General features: G+C 34.1%; 1 protein-coding gene across 9 annotated transcripts in view; it reads right to left on the bottom strand.

The window, feature by feature from the left end:
- PHF3 (PHD finger protein 3) overlaps positions 1-19244 on the bottom strand; it is a 71854-nt gene that overhangs the window by 13203 nt on the left and 39407 nt on the right. For 5 of the 9 annotated variants that reach the window (XM_016197244.2, XM_016197242.2, XM_016197240.2 and 2 more), the window contains 6 exons: positions 18874-19035; positions 12890-14672; positions 6850-7159; positions 4380-4563; positions 1147-1294; positions 908-1064 (listed from right to left, as the gene is read on the bottom strand). In XM_016197244.2, the coding sequence (XP_016052730.2) occupies positions 908-1064; positions 1147-1294; positions 4380-4563; positions 6850-7159; positions 12890-14672; positions 18874-19015 (2724 nt within the window). In that variant the 5' untranslated portion in view covers positions 19016-19035. Of the gene's footprint in view, positions 1-907; positions 1065-1146; positions 1295-4379; positions 4564-6849; positions 7160-12889; positions 14673-18873; positions 19036-19244 lie in introns of those variants that run through there. The other 4 variants (XM_087817465.1, XM_016197241.2, XM_087817466.1 and 1 more) reach the window with 3 other exon arrangements.

Raw genomic sequence — 19244 nt, 5'->3', positions numbered from 1 at the left:
GTCGTAACAGACAGAGTATTGCATCAAAGAACTTTACTAAATATGATGTCCTTCATATTTTTAAGATTTCATAAATTATTTAAATCCTAACAGGCTTGGAGGAACTCCAGAGCAAAGAACCAACTGCAAGACACTTAAAGGGAGCATTTACTTATTGAAGAAAAGCTTCCAGATTATATAATTCAAGAAGTAACTGATCCCCTGGACCATAATGGCAGGTTGTACATTGTAGAATCCTCTTAAGCAGCTGTTAGAAAACTTTAGGAAAATACTTAAATCACATACTATATCAAATACAATTATACTAACTGACAAACTATCGCTTATGTGAAAACCTCGTAAAACTTCAGCAAATATGCAAGGAGTTTGCATTTACACACAAGCAGCTTTTAGATTCTAAGTCATAAACAAGAAATCCCAGGAAAGACTAAGGTTTCAATTAATGTTTACTCCACTGCTAAAAGATATTTAAAACTAAAGTCATAGTTAATGTAATAAAAATGTCTCAAAATAGCTGTTTTTTTAATCTAAATGCAATTTATTTTAAGGAATGTAGTTATTTTCAGATTTAAATCAGAAGCATTAATATAGTATTATCAACTTTAGCTTAATTGTTTTTGAAGAATACATGAAATTTTTAACAAAATAGATTAAACAAGGGGCATAAAGGAAAGAAAATTCACATAAATCAGGTTAAAACAGACTTAGTATTTTATATTTTAATAGACTCATTCTATGACACTAGACACCACTAAGCAGAACCCAATTTAGTAGCAAAAGACTTAAAATTACATGGTCTCACTCCAAGAAATAAATTATAGATTTACTATATTACAATCCTAAATCCCTATGTATTCAGGAAAGTAGGAAGCATAAATATCTATGAACATGAACAAAACACACTTACATTGTTTTTAGGATCTTTCAGATTGAACATCAAACTTCTATATTTGTTCTTATATTTAGCATCTGTGTCCCGAAAAAAAGAGAAAAGCTCTTTTTCAATTTTTGTGGCAACTTTTGCTGCCTTTTCCTCTGGTACCTTCAAATTTGAGTCTGTAAGTCTTAAAATTAGAATAATTCAATTATTTTTCAAATACATGAGGCACGAATTATTCAATCTTCTACAACAGTACCGTGTGTTACCTTTTCATCAGAATGTCTTTAAGAGAGTGTCTGACACTCTGTCGGATCTGATCTGCAGAGGGCTTGGCAGCAGGCGCAGCAGCAGGATGCACATTAGGCGCTCCTTTTTCAATTTTCTTCTTTTTTACCTCTTGCTTCTCATGAGCACCTAATTTAAAGAAATATCAAAACACAGTACATTGTTTCTAAAATCATACTTTTATTTTTAGTACATGATGTAAGTTTATAAACAAACTTAACTGATTAAAAAAAATCACTGCTTATTAACTACTCCATATTGAAATATTCTTGATATTCTAAATCTTTATTTAGTGATGGATGTTAACTAGACTTAATGTGGTGATCATTTCACAATATATAGAAAGATCAAATCATTATGTTGTACACCTAAAACAAATATAATGCTATCAGTTATATCTCAATTTAAAAAAAAGAAATTCTCATTTAAATAAATTTTAGTTAGAAATTAAGTGACTAAAACATGGCCCTAAAGCTAATAAACTCTATATCCTTTTTTCCATTTTAGATAATGGTTTTTAAAGCGAGTTACTTTTCACATATATGCATTAACTTTATAAAAACTATTTAGAAAATATGGCCTGAACTTATTAAGTGAGCAAGTAATTTAATGATCTTAACACTACCACAAAATTGATCAATCTTGTCTGGTTTTAAAACAACTGTGCTTGACTGATATTGTAATTTGAATGTCAGGCTTTTCGAATGATTTTCCAGTCCATCATTACTAATTCATGTGCATCTCCAAAATCTCAATGTCAAACATTCCACTATTCTGACCTCCTATCAAAGCAGCTTATTTTTTCTAGAATCTCCTCATTACAATTCTCAAATCTATCATTTTTACCATCTATGCCCTCACTTTCCCACATAACCAACTTTGATTAAATAGTCCCACATTATTACCAGTCCCTTGCATACTTAATACCTTTATTCTCTTGCCTTTAAACATGTGCATTGGCAAAATCACAACCCCAGTGAAAGCCAACTTCTAACCTTCACCTAAGCAGCCTAGAAAGAGCTGAAGATAACTGGAGAAAAGCAAGCACTGGTGTGGACAGTTCTCACTTTAAATTTATAAACCACAAATCTCAAGTAGATAACTCAATCTGCTGCCCTAATTCTATTGTTTTCCTAGAAAATTTGCTCTCCCACTTTCCAAAACATCTATTTTACACTTATTCTCCTCTCTTCCCAAACCAACAATCCTCCTTCCCCAACTTCAACCTCATTTGATTTTCTTACTTCATATTTTTACTGAGAAAACAGAAAAATGTCAGTTATCACATCTTCCCACCACTAAACCAACCTGCATCTGTCCTCCCTACCATGCACAATCTTCCTTTTCTATGACTAACTCTTCTATGCAGATCTCACCCCCTCGTCTCATGCATTTGTTTAACCTCATCTATCCTAATCTCTCCCGTATCACCAAATTCTCTCTCTCTACTGGATCATGCCCATTAATCTTTCAAACATGCTATATCTCCTTTAAAAAAAGTCCTAGATCCCACATCCACCTCTAGCTACCACACCATTTCTGTTCCCTTTAACAAAATTCCTTGAAAGAATTATTTGTAATCAATATCTTGTTCCTCACTTTCCATTCTTCTATAAGCCACTACAATCTGGCTCCACCAAAATCATTCTAATCAATGTCACGAATAGTCTCAGTTTCACTAAACCACATACTTAATGCGTTCATCTTATTAGATGTCCACACCAGACAGCATTTGGCAAAGTAGATCACTTCGTCCTTTATGAAACCATCTGGCTTCCAGACCATCTTTCTTCCCTTACCTCACTCAGGCCATCTCTCTTTTATTCTCTACTTCTAAATGCTGATGCTCCCTAAGGGTTCGGCTTCTGCCTCTTCATTACTGAACTCTATCTGCAGCTGTCTTAAGTTTGTGACTTTAAGTTACTATGCACTGATAAATCCCAAATGTATATACCATTCTCCAAAATCTTCTCTAAGCTCCAGGCTCATCAGCCAAAGGTTTATTCAAACATCTAATGGATGTGTAATAGGCATCTCAAGTTAAAATGCCCAAAACACAATTTTTCAATATTCCTCTCCAAATCTTCTTGTCTTTCTCATCTACATAAACAGCAACATTTACCTCATCATCTACTAAAACTCTCTTTCCTTCACCTACCTAATCCATCAGCAAGTTCTGCCAACTCTATCATAAAATATATCTAAATCTCACCACTTCTCACTACCTCCATTTTATCTGTGTTCCAAGTACCATCATTTCTTTCCTTGGATACTGCAACAGACTCCTAAATGATCTACCCTCCTCCTCTTCTATTCTCTTACAGTCCAATCTCCACAGAAAAACCATAGTGATTCACTATTTCCTTGTACAAAATCCTCTGAAGTTTTTCTATGATATTCAGAATAAAAGATAAACTCAGTGATGGCCTCAAAGTACCTACCATAATTTTCTGTGAATTCATCTTCTACCACCATTCGATCCCACATATATTACCTTCCAATCACTCTACACTGGGTTTCTTGCTCCTCAAATACCAAGCTGATTTCTACCTCAAAGCCCTTACACTGGCTGTGCCACCTACCTAGTCCTTCCTCCAGACAACTTCACATCCCTTCAAACCCTACCTCACAGATACCTCCTCCATTCTAAACCAAACTCTTACCACTCTCCTCACCCGTGACTCTCTATCCCATTACTCTATTTTTGCTTCATAGTGTCTAAATTCTATAAAATAGCCTACCATTTTCTTATTTGTCTACTTATTGTCTGTCATGAGGGCAGGAGCCTTATCTTTTTTTAAAAAAAAATATGTCTTTATTGATTTCAGAGAGAGGAAGGGAGAGGGAGAGAGAGAGAGAAACATCAGTGATGAGAATCATTGATCGGCTGCCTCCTGCACGTTCCCCCCACTGGGGATCAAGGCTGCAACCCGAGCATGTGCCCTGACTGGGAATCGAACCTCCATCTCCTAGATCCTAAGTCGATGCTCAACTGCTGAGCCACACCCGGCCGGGCAGGAACCTTATCTTACGTTCATTAGTACTTCCCCAGAATTTAGAGTAATGGTTTTTAATTTCAAGTAAGGTCAATCACCAAAACTATTCTGACGTTAAAATGTTAAAATTTTTAAATTTCCCTAAATATACTAATTGATAGTACATGAAATAAAATATAAATCCATTAGTATATAATGATTTCTATTAATCTTACTACCTGGTTTTGACGCTTTTTCTCCTGTGCAAATAACAGTGGTAGAATCTTTTGGTATTTTTTCACTTTTTTCTTCTGAGGATCTCCGAGGTAAAGCTGGTTGTCCCATCTTTCGAAGAGGAGCTAGCTGCCATTTTTTCAATTCACTATCTCTATATTCAGATGAGTTTTTGCCTTCACCAGATTCCTGGAAAAAGTAGTATTTAATTCATTAAAAATAAAACTACTATACTATTTTTAAATATAAAGCAAGGCTCAAGAAATATAGATGAAAAAAATTAAACCTAATTAGTATTACAACTTACTACAATACCAAACACATTCCATTCTTTAGCCCAGTAACTGTTTAAAGGGTTTTCAAAAGATGTACAAAAATAACTCTCAATTGTTAGCAAAAAGGACAGTCATCCTTTCATTCAAAATCCATTTGTTAAGCATCTATTTTCTACACAACACATAATAGACGATTTAGTTCTATATAAAGGAGAACTAAAAAATAGAGATCACATTTCCAATAACAATATTAGAAAGAAAATTAGATATAATAGGAGTTCTCTTAGCTGGCTGAGGATATGGGGAAAGAATGGAGAAACTGTGGAGAAACAGGTAGCTATATTTTTCATTATTTTCTAAAACAAATGAAGTTCTATTCACCTATAATAAGTGTTATCAGTTAGGTTCTCAGTGTACCAATTGGCAATTTTAATTCCTATAAGGTAGAACAAACCATCAAGATACCTCCTACTCTTGTCCTAACATAATCCACAAAGAACTGGTAGTGAAACTGCCATTCTGAGACCCTTGGGAGAAATTAATCACATTGAACTAGTATTTAAAAGATGGGGAAGAACACTGTGTATAGATATATAATCATAGGTTTTAAGACAGAGTGCATCCAAAAACTGATTTCCTCTAGACTAGGAATCTTCTCATATTTATTTATGTATTTTCTACTTCTCCAACTAGATTTACTTGAGAGTACGAACAGATTTCAATCAGTGCCATATACCCAAGTTTGCTGTGAGGCTTGGCATATAGCAGAAACTCAATAAATGGTTCAACATAAAATCTAAGATAACAAATGATATTTAAAAAGCAGATTTCACAAACTAAAATCAGACAAGTCTAAATAAGATTCAACAGTTCATCAAAAAAGTAATCAATAATCACTTGGATACCACATGCATTTACAAAAACAGACAAAATTTGGTTCTTTTTCTGAAAAGGGCGATTTCTTAAAACATTTACAATGTTATTGTCTTTTTAGACAAGATGGAGACAACTCAGCTACATGACAAAACAATGAGCCATATTTCTAAATGGCCAAGAAAGTGAACCCAAGAAGTGATGAGTAATAGTTAATGATAAACAGAAGCTTTCCAAAAGTGTGTTATAAATTCTTCTCAAAGGACCTTTTAGTTCTATATTATCAATTACTTTGGTGCTAATCAAATCAACAGACAAAGCAATATCATATGTCAGAAGGACATACACCTGATTCTCAAAAACTCTAGGCAGACAGAAAACAGTGGATACCACAAGGATTTGACAAACTGGAACCTAACCCAAATTTGTCATATGAGGAGTGTCTCAAAATAACTGAGTTTGTAAGTAATAGAGATTTTGGAGAAAACATGCTTATGCTCTTAAATCTGAATGGTTGGACTAAAAGATTTCCAAGATTCCTTCCAACGCTACAATTCATGTTCATTATCTTTTGGATTATTACACTTAACTCTTCATATACATATGCTGCCACTGTAAGAATATCTATAAGAATAACAAATCATTTAGAAAAATCAACAGCAATAAAAGGGTAACAATGAAAATAAAAAAAATCAGATAAAGTGTTGAATCCTTTATACATTGCTCCTGTAATTGACTAAATATCTTAAAATTTCTATTTATAAAATACTTTTAGAAGGTAGTTAAAAATATAAGGATAAGGGAAAACTGACAACTTTTTTAGAGTCCACACTTTAAAAGAAAAGTTATGAAGTGAGGGTTCCAAGCAAATACTGGGACAAAGGTAAAACAAATTAAGATTACTTTTCCTTACAGAGAAAAAAATTCCTCCCACTACTTGAAAATAATAATGTCAAATGTAGTTTTAGGATTAGTAGACATTTATGGACTGAAAAGCTTTCTAAAGAAATTTTACCAGTAAGCACAATTTACACTTAAACTTTAATTTGATACATCATACACAAACGTCCTACCACAGAAAATCCAAGCACCAAACTGGAGACTAGAAATAGCAAAACGACTATAAGAAATAAGATCTGTATGTTCTGAAGATGTCACTACCTGGTTTCACCAAAGTGGCCAAAATATTTTAAATAAAAATTCATCCATTTTTATAGAAAAATAAAATGAAAATATACACTAGGACAGTAAAATGTAAGGAGAAATTTCAAATTCTAATGCTCAGCCTATACAAATTTCTTAAATTACAAAATAATGAGCAGCTCACCCGTTTTAAAATTTTGACCTTGTGCTTCACTGTATCATCTATATATTTGGATTTGTCGTTGGTTGATGTGTGCTTTGATAATCCAAGCTTTTCATAGTCCATTGTTTTATCTTCACTATGGTCTTCAACTTTAGCTTGGTTTTCCAAAATATCTGGATCTGCTACTTCAGTCTTTTTATCTTCTTCAGCACAACATTTCACACACACATATTCTTTGTCTTCCTCTCCCATTTGCTGTGCTTGAGAAAGACTTAGTCCGACACAATCACCATGAAACCAGTCATCACACCTTCCACAGCCAACCATAAACCTGGAAGAAAGAAAACAAACTATAATTTGATACATTTTCTTAAAAACCAGTGAAAAGGCTAAATTTTCAACATCTGACTTTGATATTTTGCATGTTTTCCATCTTTACCCATTCTATCAGGTCAACATAGAGTAAGTTTTCAAAAAGAATAGTCAAAAAAAGAATGAAACTTTTAATAAGTCAACTATTTCCCTTCTGGTATGAATGAAAAAATACTAAAACACACAAACAAAAACCCATAGGATGAAAATAAAGAGCAACTGGCCTTTGTCAGAATCACAAAATATAGAATAATTTCTCCACTGAGAAAGATGGTTAAGATCTGTTATCATTTGATCACAATCCATCAAAGCTACAATTATATTTACCACAGACCTAATACCACACAGAAAACTGGAGAATCATTTATCCAATGACAAAAAGAAAAACCAGGTAACAAAAATGCAACTCAAAAACTAACATAATAGGGTATCTTAAATCGTTAACCATCTTAACTAGGTAACCATTCTTTGAGCTCAAAATATTCTGGGTCAGGGTGTGGCATTGATTTAGCTAAAAAATCTTATGTACTTTTGAGTGTAGACTTCCTTACTATTGACCAAGTACTTTAGCTAATAAACATTATCCAAAATAAAGATCAATATTATATACTAATGTGAAAATATTAATATTCAAGCTGACTTTTTAAGATTTTTCTAAACAATATCCTTATAAAAGTTTTCCCTTTACTTCATTTTATCTAAGAAATAACCCCACTAACCAATGAAAACATCCAGGGACGAGCTTTATGAATCATATATACACAGCAATTTGAGGGAGAAATTACTTTTACATATTTTACAACCCACTGTTAGGAAAACTACAAAGCTCACTTAATCATGTTTAACATTTTCATTTCTTCCTCAGGTTAGTAACTCAAGCTACGTTTGGAAAATTGAGATTGAAGGATTCGGGTATATTCTTTAATGATTTAAACACTGTGCTGATTTTGATGATAAGAATAGTGTCAAAACTCCTTTCAAAAAGCTGTGGTCCAATAGGAAGATGTTAAACAAGTTATATGGCCACCTCTCCCTAAATACACCAGAGGTCTTGTTTTAATATTGGAACTATAAAAATCCTACGAGCTTCAATCTTTACAGGATAGCTTGAGGTTATGCCAAATACCTCAATCCTCAATAGCAGCACTTTTTTTGTGTGCCTTTCTATTGTCTACCAAGCTACTTCAAGTCTACAATTTACCATTCTTGGCCCTAACTGGTAATGCCTGTGCTGGCTTTACCAGGTAAGCCATCATTTCCACAATGATTCATTTGGTTTGGGGGGGGCGGGGGGAAGCAAAAAAAATCTCATCCCTTACGTAAAAACAAAACCACCAGAATGTTTTGGATTCATAACCCTAGTATGAAAACTTTTAAACAATGTGGTATTAGTTTGCAAAATACAAATGGTTTCTCTAGGTGTGGGGAGATTTTAGATTGGTCCATGTTTCAATGATACAGACCTTGTAGCCAACAAAAAAATAAAGTTTGAAAACCACAGGTACTTCAAAGTTCTATTTCACATTGCAAAATGCTAAGAACCGCTATTTCTTTAAAGCAGTGTCTCTGAAATATTCAAGGAAAGCCAATAGCGATTTCCCTTTATTTCCATTATCAAAGCTATAATTTCAAGGCAAGTCTGAATATTTTCAATAAGACACTACTTAAAAAACTACACTATGACCACAGTTATGATTTTGCCTCAAATATAAATCTAAGTATCAATTTATAAAGCACATATTAAGGAATTTCAAATTTTTACTTTAAAAGAATGGTTTTATAATCATGAAATGTTTCACCATGCCTCATTTCAAGTTTCTTTAGGAAATGTCTCCTCAAACTTGAGGGTCAAGTGCCATCTATAAATAGGCGGTTATCTTAATAGTTTAAGAGAGTTTATGTAAAAATTGTAGTTAAATTGAGTAACAAGAAAAAATAACACTGATAAAAAAAATTTCCACATATCCTAGGGGGAAAATAATTAACTTGAAAGTGAAATTGAATACCCAAAAATGTAAATATGGGTAACTGTTAAAGTTTAAAAGTGCAATACACTTTATGAACTGCATGTTTTTTAATGGCCTATCACAAGGAGATGATTTTTTTTCTCTTTTTGTATTATTTCTCATGGGGGGAGGTGAGATCCCACAACTAACAGGATTACTCTACCATTTTTCTGCTGTCCTTGAATTTCTGATTACCAACAGGCAAATCACTTAAAATTACAGCCTGGATGTTAACTCTTTCACTCTAAAACATATATATAGTGTGGAGTTTAGCTCTGGATTAATTAAGTGGACCAAGTCAGCATAAATCAGTTAAACTGAAGAGTTTGGAAATGTTATATTATTATATGTTAATACACAAAACTTAAAATTAAAAAAACTAAACTAAATCCACTGTAAGATAATTAAAAACTAATTTAAAATTGTAATCTTTTCGGCATAAACCAAAATATATCTAGAAAACTTTCTGGGTTTTTTTGGTGTGTTTTTTCAAAGTAAACCACAGAGGCAACATTATGAACTCCTGTTCTTAGCAAAATCATGTCAATGCAACTGTTATAAGACGGGCCTTCAGTTCTGTTGTTTAAGTGACAATTCTAGACCACATTACTGTGAACATATATATACTCTTTTCTAAGATGAAAGGGCTCAATTCCACATAAACTTTAAGTCAATATTTTTGTCACTAACAACCTAATCTGCAGAGAAAAATACTTATTAAACTCTTAAAAGTCCTGAAAAGCCAGAATCATTTACTCTAGATGAAAAGTTCCTCCTCAGAATAAAAGGTTTCTTTCATTATAAAGCTTTGAATCCATTCAGCTAATATTTGTTTTCAAATTTCATCCAATAAACTAAACTTCTATAACTGAAGAAATTGTAATATAAACTGAAGATACAAGCGTCTTCAGGAGAGCTAGCAACTACAAAGTAGACAATAGGAAAAGACTAAGATTTGTTCCTTGCAAAATACTAACTGGCTTATGTTTAAAAGAAGTTCAAAGGTAACATTAATTTTTTTTAAATGAGTATTAAATAGTCTGGTTTTTAAAATAATATGTATACTTTTGTTATATGGCTGAATCAGGAAAGAGCAGCATGATGTGTACGTTAGTCAATACTATCTGTAAGACATGTATATAAGTTGCTTATGGTCAAATCTATTAAAAATGTAATTTCCACTGGAAGCACATACAAGAAGCTTGTATGTGCAATACAAGCTTGTCTGTTGCAATACATGTAAAATGCTGAAGACTTAAAATAGTCTTTACAGAAGCAAAGCTGTCATAAGTGCTAGAAAAATGTCATATTAGCAAATAGCTTTCAATGGGCTAGTGCATGACATGCAAAAGATGGATGAAAATTATTTCCAGATGTGCCCTTCCTAACAGATTCATATTCTTATGCATGAATTAAAGTAAGGAAATTATATGCTGCATGACTGGTACATTCTTCGAGACACCTCAATATATATAAGCACAATGTATCAAAGTAGTGAAAGCTAGTTAATATGTAAAGAAAAAAAACCAATCAATTATTTAAGGTTCTTTATTCACAAAATTGAAGCAACTGTGCAATGGTGCTTCCAAAACTGACCATTTCCAATGTTACTATATATTATTCATGTAAATTACATAGGATGAACTCAAAATCCTTACACATCTAATACTGTCATTTTCCAGACTGAAGCTCTAGGTTTTATTAGAATAGATCCAAAAGGCGGCATTAGATTAAAAAACAGTGGGACTTAACAGTTAATCTTCACTTTAGAAAATAACTGTTGATATTGATAAAGTGGCAGTCATCATTTGAAAGCCTGATCAAATTCTGAGGACCTGACCATCAGAATAGGACTTTATCTACAAAAAAAGCTACATATTAACATCCTTAACATGGCTTCCAACTCTAGGCCAAAGTTTCATTTTAAAAACTCATTCACTTTAAAGCTCCTATTCTATTCCTCTGACCACATGTCACTGTGAAAAATTATAGAAGAGTCTGGCAGAAAGAAAGGGGTTGGCATAAAAGAGCACTTAAATGCACCAGCCAGTCCCCAATACTCTTAGGCCTGAAAATTTAGCAGGCCCACTTAAGAATATCTGAATAGGGTGTTTTAAATTTAAAAAAAGCAATAAGAACACATAGGTGAGGGCAAATGTAGCACTATATTCAAACAAGTCACAACTTTTAAAAACTGGAATATGTTGTTATAAAGTAAGTAATGGACACTAAAAATAGGCCAGAGGCTAAATCACAAATGAAGAAACTCTTGGACATAAACAAGTTATTTTTTACAGAATAGCCCCAAGACTTCCCACACACTCTCCCCAACCACACCTCCCCATATAAAATAATGCACTACAACACACTTTACTAAACTGTCCCTCCCTAAGTAATTTCATTTTTATGTAATCTGATAGTGCTGGGAAAGTCATTATAACATTTACTTTCATGAGTAAGGAGAACATTACAATGTGCAAGTTATAATGTTCTTTTTTCATTTATCAATGTTGATAGAAGTTCCAACAGCAATCTGAACACTTGAACAGGATAATCTTGTAGCTGCAATCTCCACTTCATTTCTTGTTTTCCTTTCTTAAAAAGCTAGCAAATAAAATACATGGGCCAGGACTGGGATGAGGGGCCCGGGGGGGGGGGGGGGGGGCAGTGCCATAAAACTATAAAAACACTGAATCCTAAGGAAAGAATGCTGAAGGACAGTGCTAAAATCATTTCTTACAACATCAGAATTCACAAGAAATCCTCCAAATCACTAAAAAAATTTCCAAAAATACATGTTTTCACTCCATTCCATGTTACATACAAAATTCACCTGGATAACTTAACAGTTGTTTTAGCGATCAAATTTCACTCCAAGGTCAAGTTTGATAGTTATGAAGTAATGATATTAAGTTATAGTGTGCTTCATTTTACCCCCACCCCAAATCTTCAAAAGAAAAATAGAATTTCCATTATGACCTTCATACTTTATTACTAGTTCTTCTCAAGCCAAATAAAATATATACAGACCCAAGGCAGTGTAACAATTTTCTGATTAGCAGAAAGGTTCCCCCCACCCCCCATATAAAGACTAAATTACACTAACTGGTTACAATCACAAAACATTTCCATATATACTAGCTGTTGGTCAGGCTGTTTCTTTGGGTTTTTCTCCTTTTTAATCCTCACCCAAGGATATTTTTTCCATTGCTTTTCAGAAAGAGGAGGGAAAGAGAGGGAGAGAGGGAAAGAGGGGGAGGAGGGAGAGGGAGGGGAGAAGAGGAGGGAGAAACATCGATGTGTCATATCAGTTGGTTGCCTCCCACATGCCCCCTGACCAGGGCCAAGGATCCAGCCTACAATCAAGGTACGGGCCCTTGGCCAGAATTGAACCAGGGACCCTTCAGTCCGTGGGTCGAAGGTCTAACCACTGAGCCAAACCAGCTAGGGCAGGCTATGCTTTTTTAAATGTTCTAGGCTAACATATTTATAAATTCAGTGGCTGCATCTTTCTATCATTTATTCAGGATTGATGAGGGGTTCTTTGTTTCTGCAAGTCTTTGTATGTTAATTTCTTTCTACGAAAACACACTAATCCCACCCTAGAAAAGGAATTTCTCTTCAAAGTACACATCACACATACACATAAACACGCACACACGCACACACGCATACACACACACCTGTTGCCATGGGGTTTTTTGCAAAACCCACACTGCTTGCTGGGAGTCCACATGTATTTGCTTTCAAGTGAAGAGCTATGCTCTGAGCCTTCTTTCTTTACAGTGGCTATGTTGTCCGGAATGAACAGCGGGGGCTCATCCACAGACAGACTCCTGCTGCTTCTTCTCTGGCGGGGCTGGAGGTGCTTCTCGGGCTTTTTCAGTCTCAGTTTATCTTCCTCCTTGACGTGCTCTGCAGCCCCTGCGTGTTCCAGCTCCTCCTTCACGTGACTAGTGGTCTTCGCTGCTGGAGCCAGCTGCTGGGGCTTGTGGCACTGTTTCTGGCAGGAATGTAATAAATGTCCAGTCTGTGCAGGCTGATGAGGTTCTTTAGAGCAACCAGGCTGACCATGAGGCTTATCACTCAACGAATGGATTATAGGTTTGGAAATCTGTGTTGAATTTTGATCTTGCATTTTTTTCAATATAGAGTAAGCTTGATTTTTCACAGACTTAGCCCCAGAATTGCAACTCTGAATCTTTAACTCCTTATCAACTTGTTTTTTTCTCACTTTGACTGGCCTGTGAAAATTTTGCTGAGATTCTGGTTCATCAGCATTTCGTTTCACACTCTTGACACTAGCCTTAGTTTTGTTATGCGTTAGTTCATGCTTTGCTTCAACAAATTTTTTCAGAGTATCTGTAGTCATGTTTTGCTTAGAGTGAATTACAAGTTTTGTGTGTTTGGGTTTTATGGTTTTTGACTCTAAGCAAGAAACACTACTTGATGGGCTGTTTCTGTCATCCTGAGGGTTTGCTGTTTCATGAGACTCCATTTTAATACTTTCAATAATATTCAACTGTTTTGAATTTTGGTCAGGCACATCACAAACAGCATTTTCTACAATATTACTTACTGCTTCAAAAGCACTAGTATCATCCACCTCAAAGTTTGATTTGTTAAGTTCAGTGCTCTCCAACTGTTTATGATTAGACTCTGTATCTTTACAATAACCCAATGGTTCCAGTTCATTTCTATGAAGGGAGTTCTTAACTTTATCTGATTCCACGGTACTCTGCAATTCCAAATGACATTCATTTACTTTATCCACAGTGCTAGACAAACCTACAAAGTTCTTTTCGGTCTTATTTGGATTTGTACAAGAAGCATCACCAGAGAGAGCAGCAGAAGATGCAGGTTCCTCAACAATTTGGTCACTTTCATGGGGCAATTTTACTGCTTCCTTTGATTCTTGTTCAACTTCCTTTGCCCTTATTTCTTCAACAAGAGTCTCATCCATTTTATCAGAAATAGAATCATTCTGTCCCTGTTCTTCTTTATCTGAAAACGTAAACAATGGGCTACTAACAGTCTTGGTTTTACGTTCCATTGGAGCTTCATTTTTCTTTTCTTCAATACTATCACAAGTCTCTGAAAGCAGTGGACAATTTAATTCATGAGATGGCACATTTGCTTTTCCCTGATTATTGCACTTCTGCTTAGAATCTAATCCAGCTTCATCTTTCATTTCAAGACAAGATGACACTGAAGAGTGACTTGAAGACACTGACACTTCTGGTACCACTTCAGTTTGTTCAATATGCCTACTGCCCCTTCTGCTCTCTTTATGGTACTCAGATTTTGGTGATGTACAAGCTTCTTCATTCATCTGACACCTTTCTGACTGTTTCCCCCCTGCTTTAGGGGCAGATGCAGTCTTCACAGATGCTTTTTTTGTGCTATTTAAAGGTGCTGCATTTGAACGCTTGGCAATAGTGCTTTGTCGCAAACTTCTTACTTGTTCTATCACAAAGGAAAAAAATAAAAATAACTTAGCTATTTTGCCATGTGTTTTTATTTCAATACAACTTAGAATATATACTTCTTTATTCTGAGCTACAAAATGTATCATTTCAATGAAAATATACTGAACAGTTACTCATGATGGTGTATTTTAGATATTTACAAACATATATAGGGTGTCCCCCAAAAATGTATACACACACTTTGAATAATTATAAAGGTAGTGTTTATTAAAATACATTTCATTTTCAAAATTAAGCTATTAGCTGTTAAAGTGTGTATACATTTTTGGGGGACACCTTGTATATGTTAAATTTTACATTTATCAAAGTTCTGTAAATTCTGCAAGGGGGGGGAAAAACTCTAAAATTTAGACTACTATACCTTATTAAAAGACAAAAATGTTTTCATCAAGTCTCTTTTCTATAAGAAATAAGCTGGAAGTAAAACAAGTTAAATGAGCTTCATTTACATCAACACCCATCCTAAAGCAAGACTGTCATACAGTTTTAAACATAAAATAGTTTTAAATATATAAAACCAGTCAAACTCAGGTGCCAATAAAACGTGAACTAAACCATCTATTACAAACAGGATCTGTGAGTTTCAAAGCACAGCCTCAAAAGAACTCTAATTCCTTTCTGAATGTGCTTCACTTGTATCACCATTTTAGCATTCAAGCTATCCCTAAGAGAAGAAATGAAGTATATACCAGAGTAGACATAGAACAACAAAAAGAAAAATTACAATGAAAAAAATTTAAACCAATGTATCATAAAAGAAAATGAAGAAAGTATGAAAACAATTTAATAAGCCTTCCCACCTTTAACAATGCTTCTAATAAAAAAATCTATTAATTTGAGTTTTCCTCCTTTCCCTATCTATCCTCTAGGGAAAGGAGAAACACAAACGTGGGGGGGGAGGGGGGGAACTGGAAAAAAAGAAAGCTAAGTAATTCATTAAGTAAAAAACAACCCACAAACTACAGTACAAAATAAAAACCTATTTCCAAACCTATGCATATCCAATATTTCTGAATAAATTCTGTTATAAACTGAACACTACCATTTTTTTTTTTAATTCTCCTTCCTTTAATGCAAAATCCTACTATGCACCAATATTTAGAACACTTCCCTAATTTGTCATTCATCACTAAACTGTGAGACTCTTCAAGAATATATGTCCCCATTTGTCTACAGCAGTCCTAGGGGAGAGCATACCCTTTCACTCTCAAGTGTCCCAGTTTGGACAAGAAATTATATGGTCATCCTAATTTTAGAGACCTTTCCTAATTCCCCCAGGACTTAGTAGAATATTTGGTCATTAGGTTAAGCGCTCAGAAGGTTTTAAATATTTCTTAGTGGATAATAAACTGTCACGTGTTCAACTATATAACATTTTTAAATAACTAAAATTTTAATGGTTGGTTATCAATATTTAGATTTTTAAAGCTTTGAAGACAGCTTGTAATAATCTATTGCTCTATTTTATTCATCTGCCTTGATATAAAATAAATGAAGAACGTTTAACAACCATTACGTAAGTGTTGCGAAAAATGATAAATGAATAGCATCTTCAACTGTGAAGGTATTCAGATAAAAAACTGTTTTGTAATAGTAATTGATTTATTACTGAGCAAAGGGTAAAGTCACTTTTTCTCCTCTATATATCAACGGCCTTAGTCTGAAGCCTGGCTATATAAGCCAAACATAATGTGCATTCTATAATGTGCCTAAATGTGTCTATAATGTGCATTCCATTCTTTTCATTTCTCAAAGTCACAAGTATATACCAAAATAGCTGATTAAAAATATAAATTGAGAAAAAGATGACAAAGTAAACATATACATCTAAGTCAATCAAAACCCCACTAAAGCTACAGAAAAGGCATAAATCTAATAGGAAAGAAAGAACAGGAGAAAACAGTTACAGTTTTGGAAGCCAAACAAGAGATGATCAAGAAGCAACTAATGTAAGAGATCTAAAATAAGACCAAGACTAAAAGCTGGCAGTGCTGGCAAGAACCAATACCGTTAACACCTCAAAAGGCTTAGGAATTGGTGACCTCAGATGATTCTAAAGTGGGGGTGAAGGAAGGTGGTTAAAATGAGGATGAATTGAAAGCTATTAAAGAAGTAGTTGGATCCCTAGCTTCCTCTCCCCAACTCCATCTGGGCAAATCTCCTTCCCTGATCCTAATGCAAGACTGAAAGGCTTATACTCTGGAGAGTGTAAAACAAGAGTTTCTAGGCCAAGGAACATTAGTTACAGATAGAGTTGAAGAGTAAAGTACACTGGAATTTGTGAGATTAAGGGAATGTATATATGCTGAAAAGTAAAACACCCCGGTCAACTTTCCTCAAGGGCTCTTATAGTATACTAGCAATCTAATGAGCCTAAGGGGACTAACCTAAATTCTGACATCAGGATTCCTCAAAAAACAGCACAGCCAGATCACCATACAGTGATGTTTGTAGTTAACAAAACCCAATCCACACATTAATAGGTTCCATACAGTTTTAGTTCCCTACTCCTAAACATGAGCAAACAATTAAGGATCAGACATGTTAGAAAAGTCTCTAACATGAACTACTGAAGACACAAAAAAAAAAAAGACAGCATGGAAAAAAATGAAACTATAACTATGAAAGAAGGCAAAAACTTTTTGAAATACCATAAGCACCTTACCAAAGTACACAGAAGATGTAGCATATATGAATCAAGACTAGGATGCTATAACAATAACTATTTCCAAATTAAAAAAAAAAATTCATGAATTATAAATGCAAAACGTGCTGGAAAAGTTGGAGGACAAATACGAGAAAACTTCAGCAAGTAGAGGAAAACACAGAGGTGGAAAGTAGACAAGATAAAGAAAATGGAAGGCCTAGTCCCAGCTATCTAACACTATAGAATATAGGAGTTCCAGAAAGCAAGCGCAGACAAAATAAATAAGGGAATTATAATGAAACAATTCAAGAAATGTTCCCGGAATTGAATAATAGTTTCAGACCAAAAAGATCTACTGAATACCAAGCTCAATATATAAAAATATACCTACACCAAGATATGATATCAGAAATATCAAAACACTACAGCTGATGAGGAAGAGATTCCACTAACTTTCTGAAGAAAAGGTGGGGGGGGGGTCATCAAAATAAACTTCTCAATACTGAAGTTAGAAAAAAATGGAACAAGTTTCAAATTTCTGAAGGAAAATGATTTCCAACCCTGAATTCAATGTTCAACCAGACCCTGATTCCAATATGAGAACAGATTAAACACATTTGCTAACATACAAGGTTTAAAAATATCTATCTCCATATTCATTTTTCTCACAAAACTACTAGAAGAGATGTGTCACCAAAATGGAGTTAAACCAAAAAAGAGGAAATAGAAACTACAACACAGAATAGAATCCTCAGAATAGTAAGGGGAGAGCCTTGGATAACAGCTATGCATCAGGCTTATAAGGGCTAACTCATCAGTCCCCATAGGTGCAGATCATAAGGCTCCAAGAGATACTTCTTCAATGAAATAAAAATGACAAAATAACTGGTGTGCACAAATATCTTTAGGAAAGATCTAGACAACTAGCAAAGTGGCTGGGGTGTAATTACTAACATGTACACAAAAAGCTCTATGTACAAATGTATAAAGCTATGAGCAAATGAAAAACAAAACAAAAAACTTTTAAATCAGAAAGACAAAAAAATCTACTGGAAAAGAAAAGTAACCAGAGTTTATTAAATAGATAATCTCTGACAGCATATAAAATCACAAAAATATACATAATTACTTCTGCTCTAACAAAATTATACAGGATGAGAAAATGTACTTTTGTGTGATAGGAACAAGAGAAAAAAGAATGCTACATCCTCATAATCCACAGTGGGAAGTCAATAAATACCTACAGCAGAATAATAAAAAAGTAATGATATATATGTTACTTAGAGACATGGAAGTAAATGTCTCTGGGGAAATGAAAATAGGTAGTGGGGTAGTGAGTATTGGAAACTTAGAGAACCAGTCAGTTCTTTAAATTATGTGAATGTATAATTTCAACTAAAATTTGTAAAAATTATACCAACAACTTGGTATAAACTCAAAATTGATTATCATCAAAATGCTCAGCAAGTTAACAATTTCTCACATCTGTCCCTACACCTTTGATTTTCTAGGTAATCTTTGGAAGGATTACCTTGTGCCATTAAACGAGGTGATTTTCTTGGTGATCTCACTGAATTTTCTTCTACTTTGTCCCTCAAATTCCTGTTAGGTAAAATAAGTTCTTCTTCATCAATGGTATCATTGCCACTTTCTTTAACAACTCCTTCGTCCATAATATCGTCAAGACCAACAACTAGAAAAAAACAACAACAAAAAATTACTTCTAAAAAATATCGGGGATGTTTCATCAAGTACTTAACGGCAGTACAGAGAACATTGTAAGAATTTAATGTAATAATACATAGTCTTGAAAATCTAGGTCTATTCCTAGTATGTGATATTGCCACTACCAAGCTCCCAATTCAGGTTTACAAACTTCTATTTTATAAGGTAACTAGAAAA

The sequence above is a fragment of the Miniopterus natalensis genome, chromosome 5 (assembly GCF_054644295.1).
Source record: "Miniopterus natalensis isolate mMinNat1 chromosome 5, mMinNat1.hap1, whole genome shotgun sequence".
Taxonomy (NCBI): Eukaryota; Metazoa; Chordata; class Mammalia; order Chiroptera; family Miniopteridae; genus Miniopterus; species Miniopterus natalensis.
This window is presented reverse-complemented; position numbering and strand designations above follow the sequence as displayed.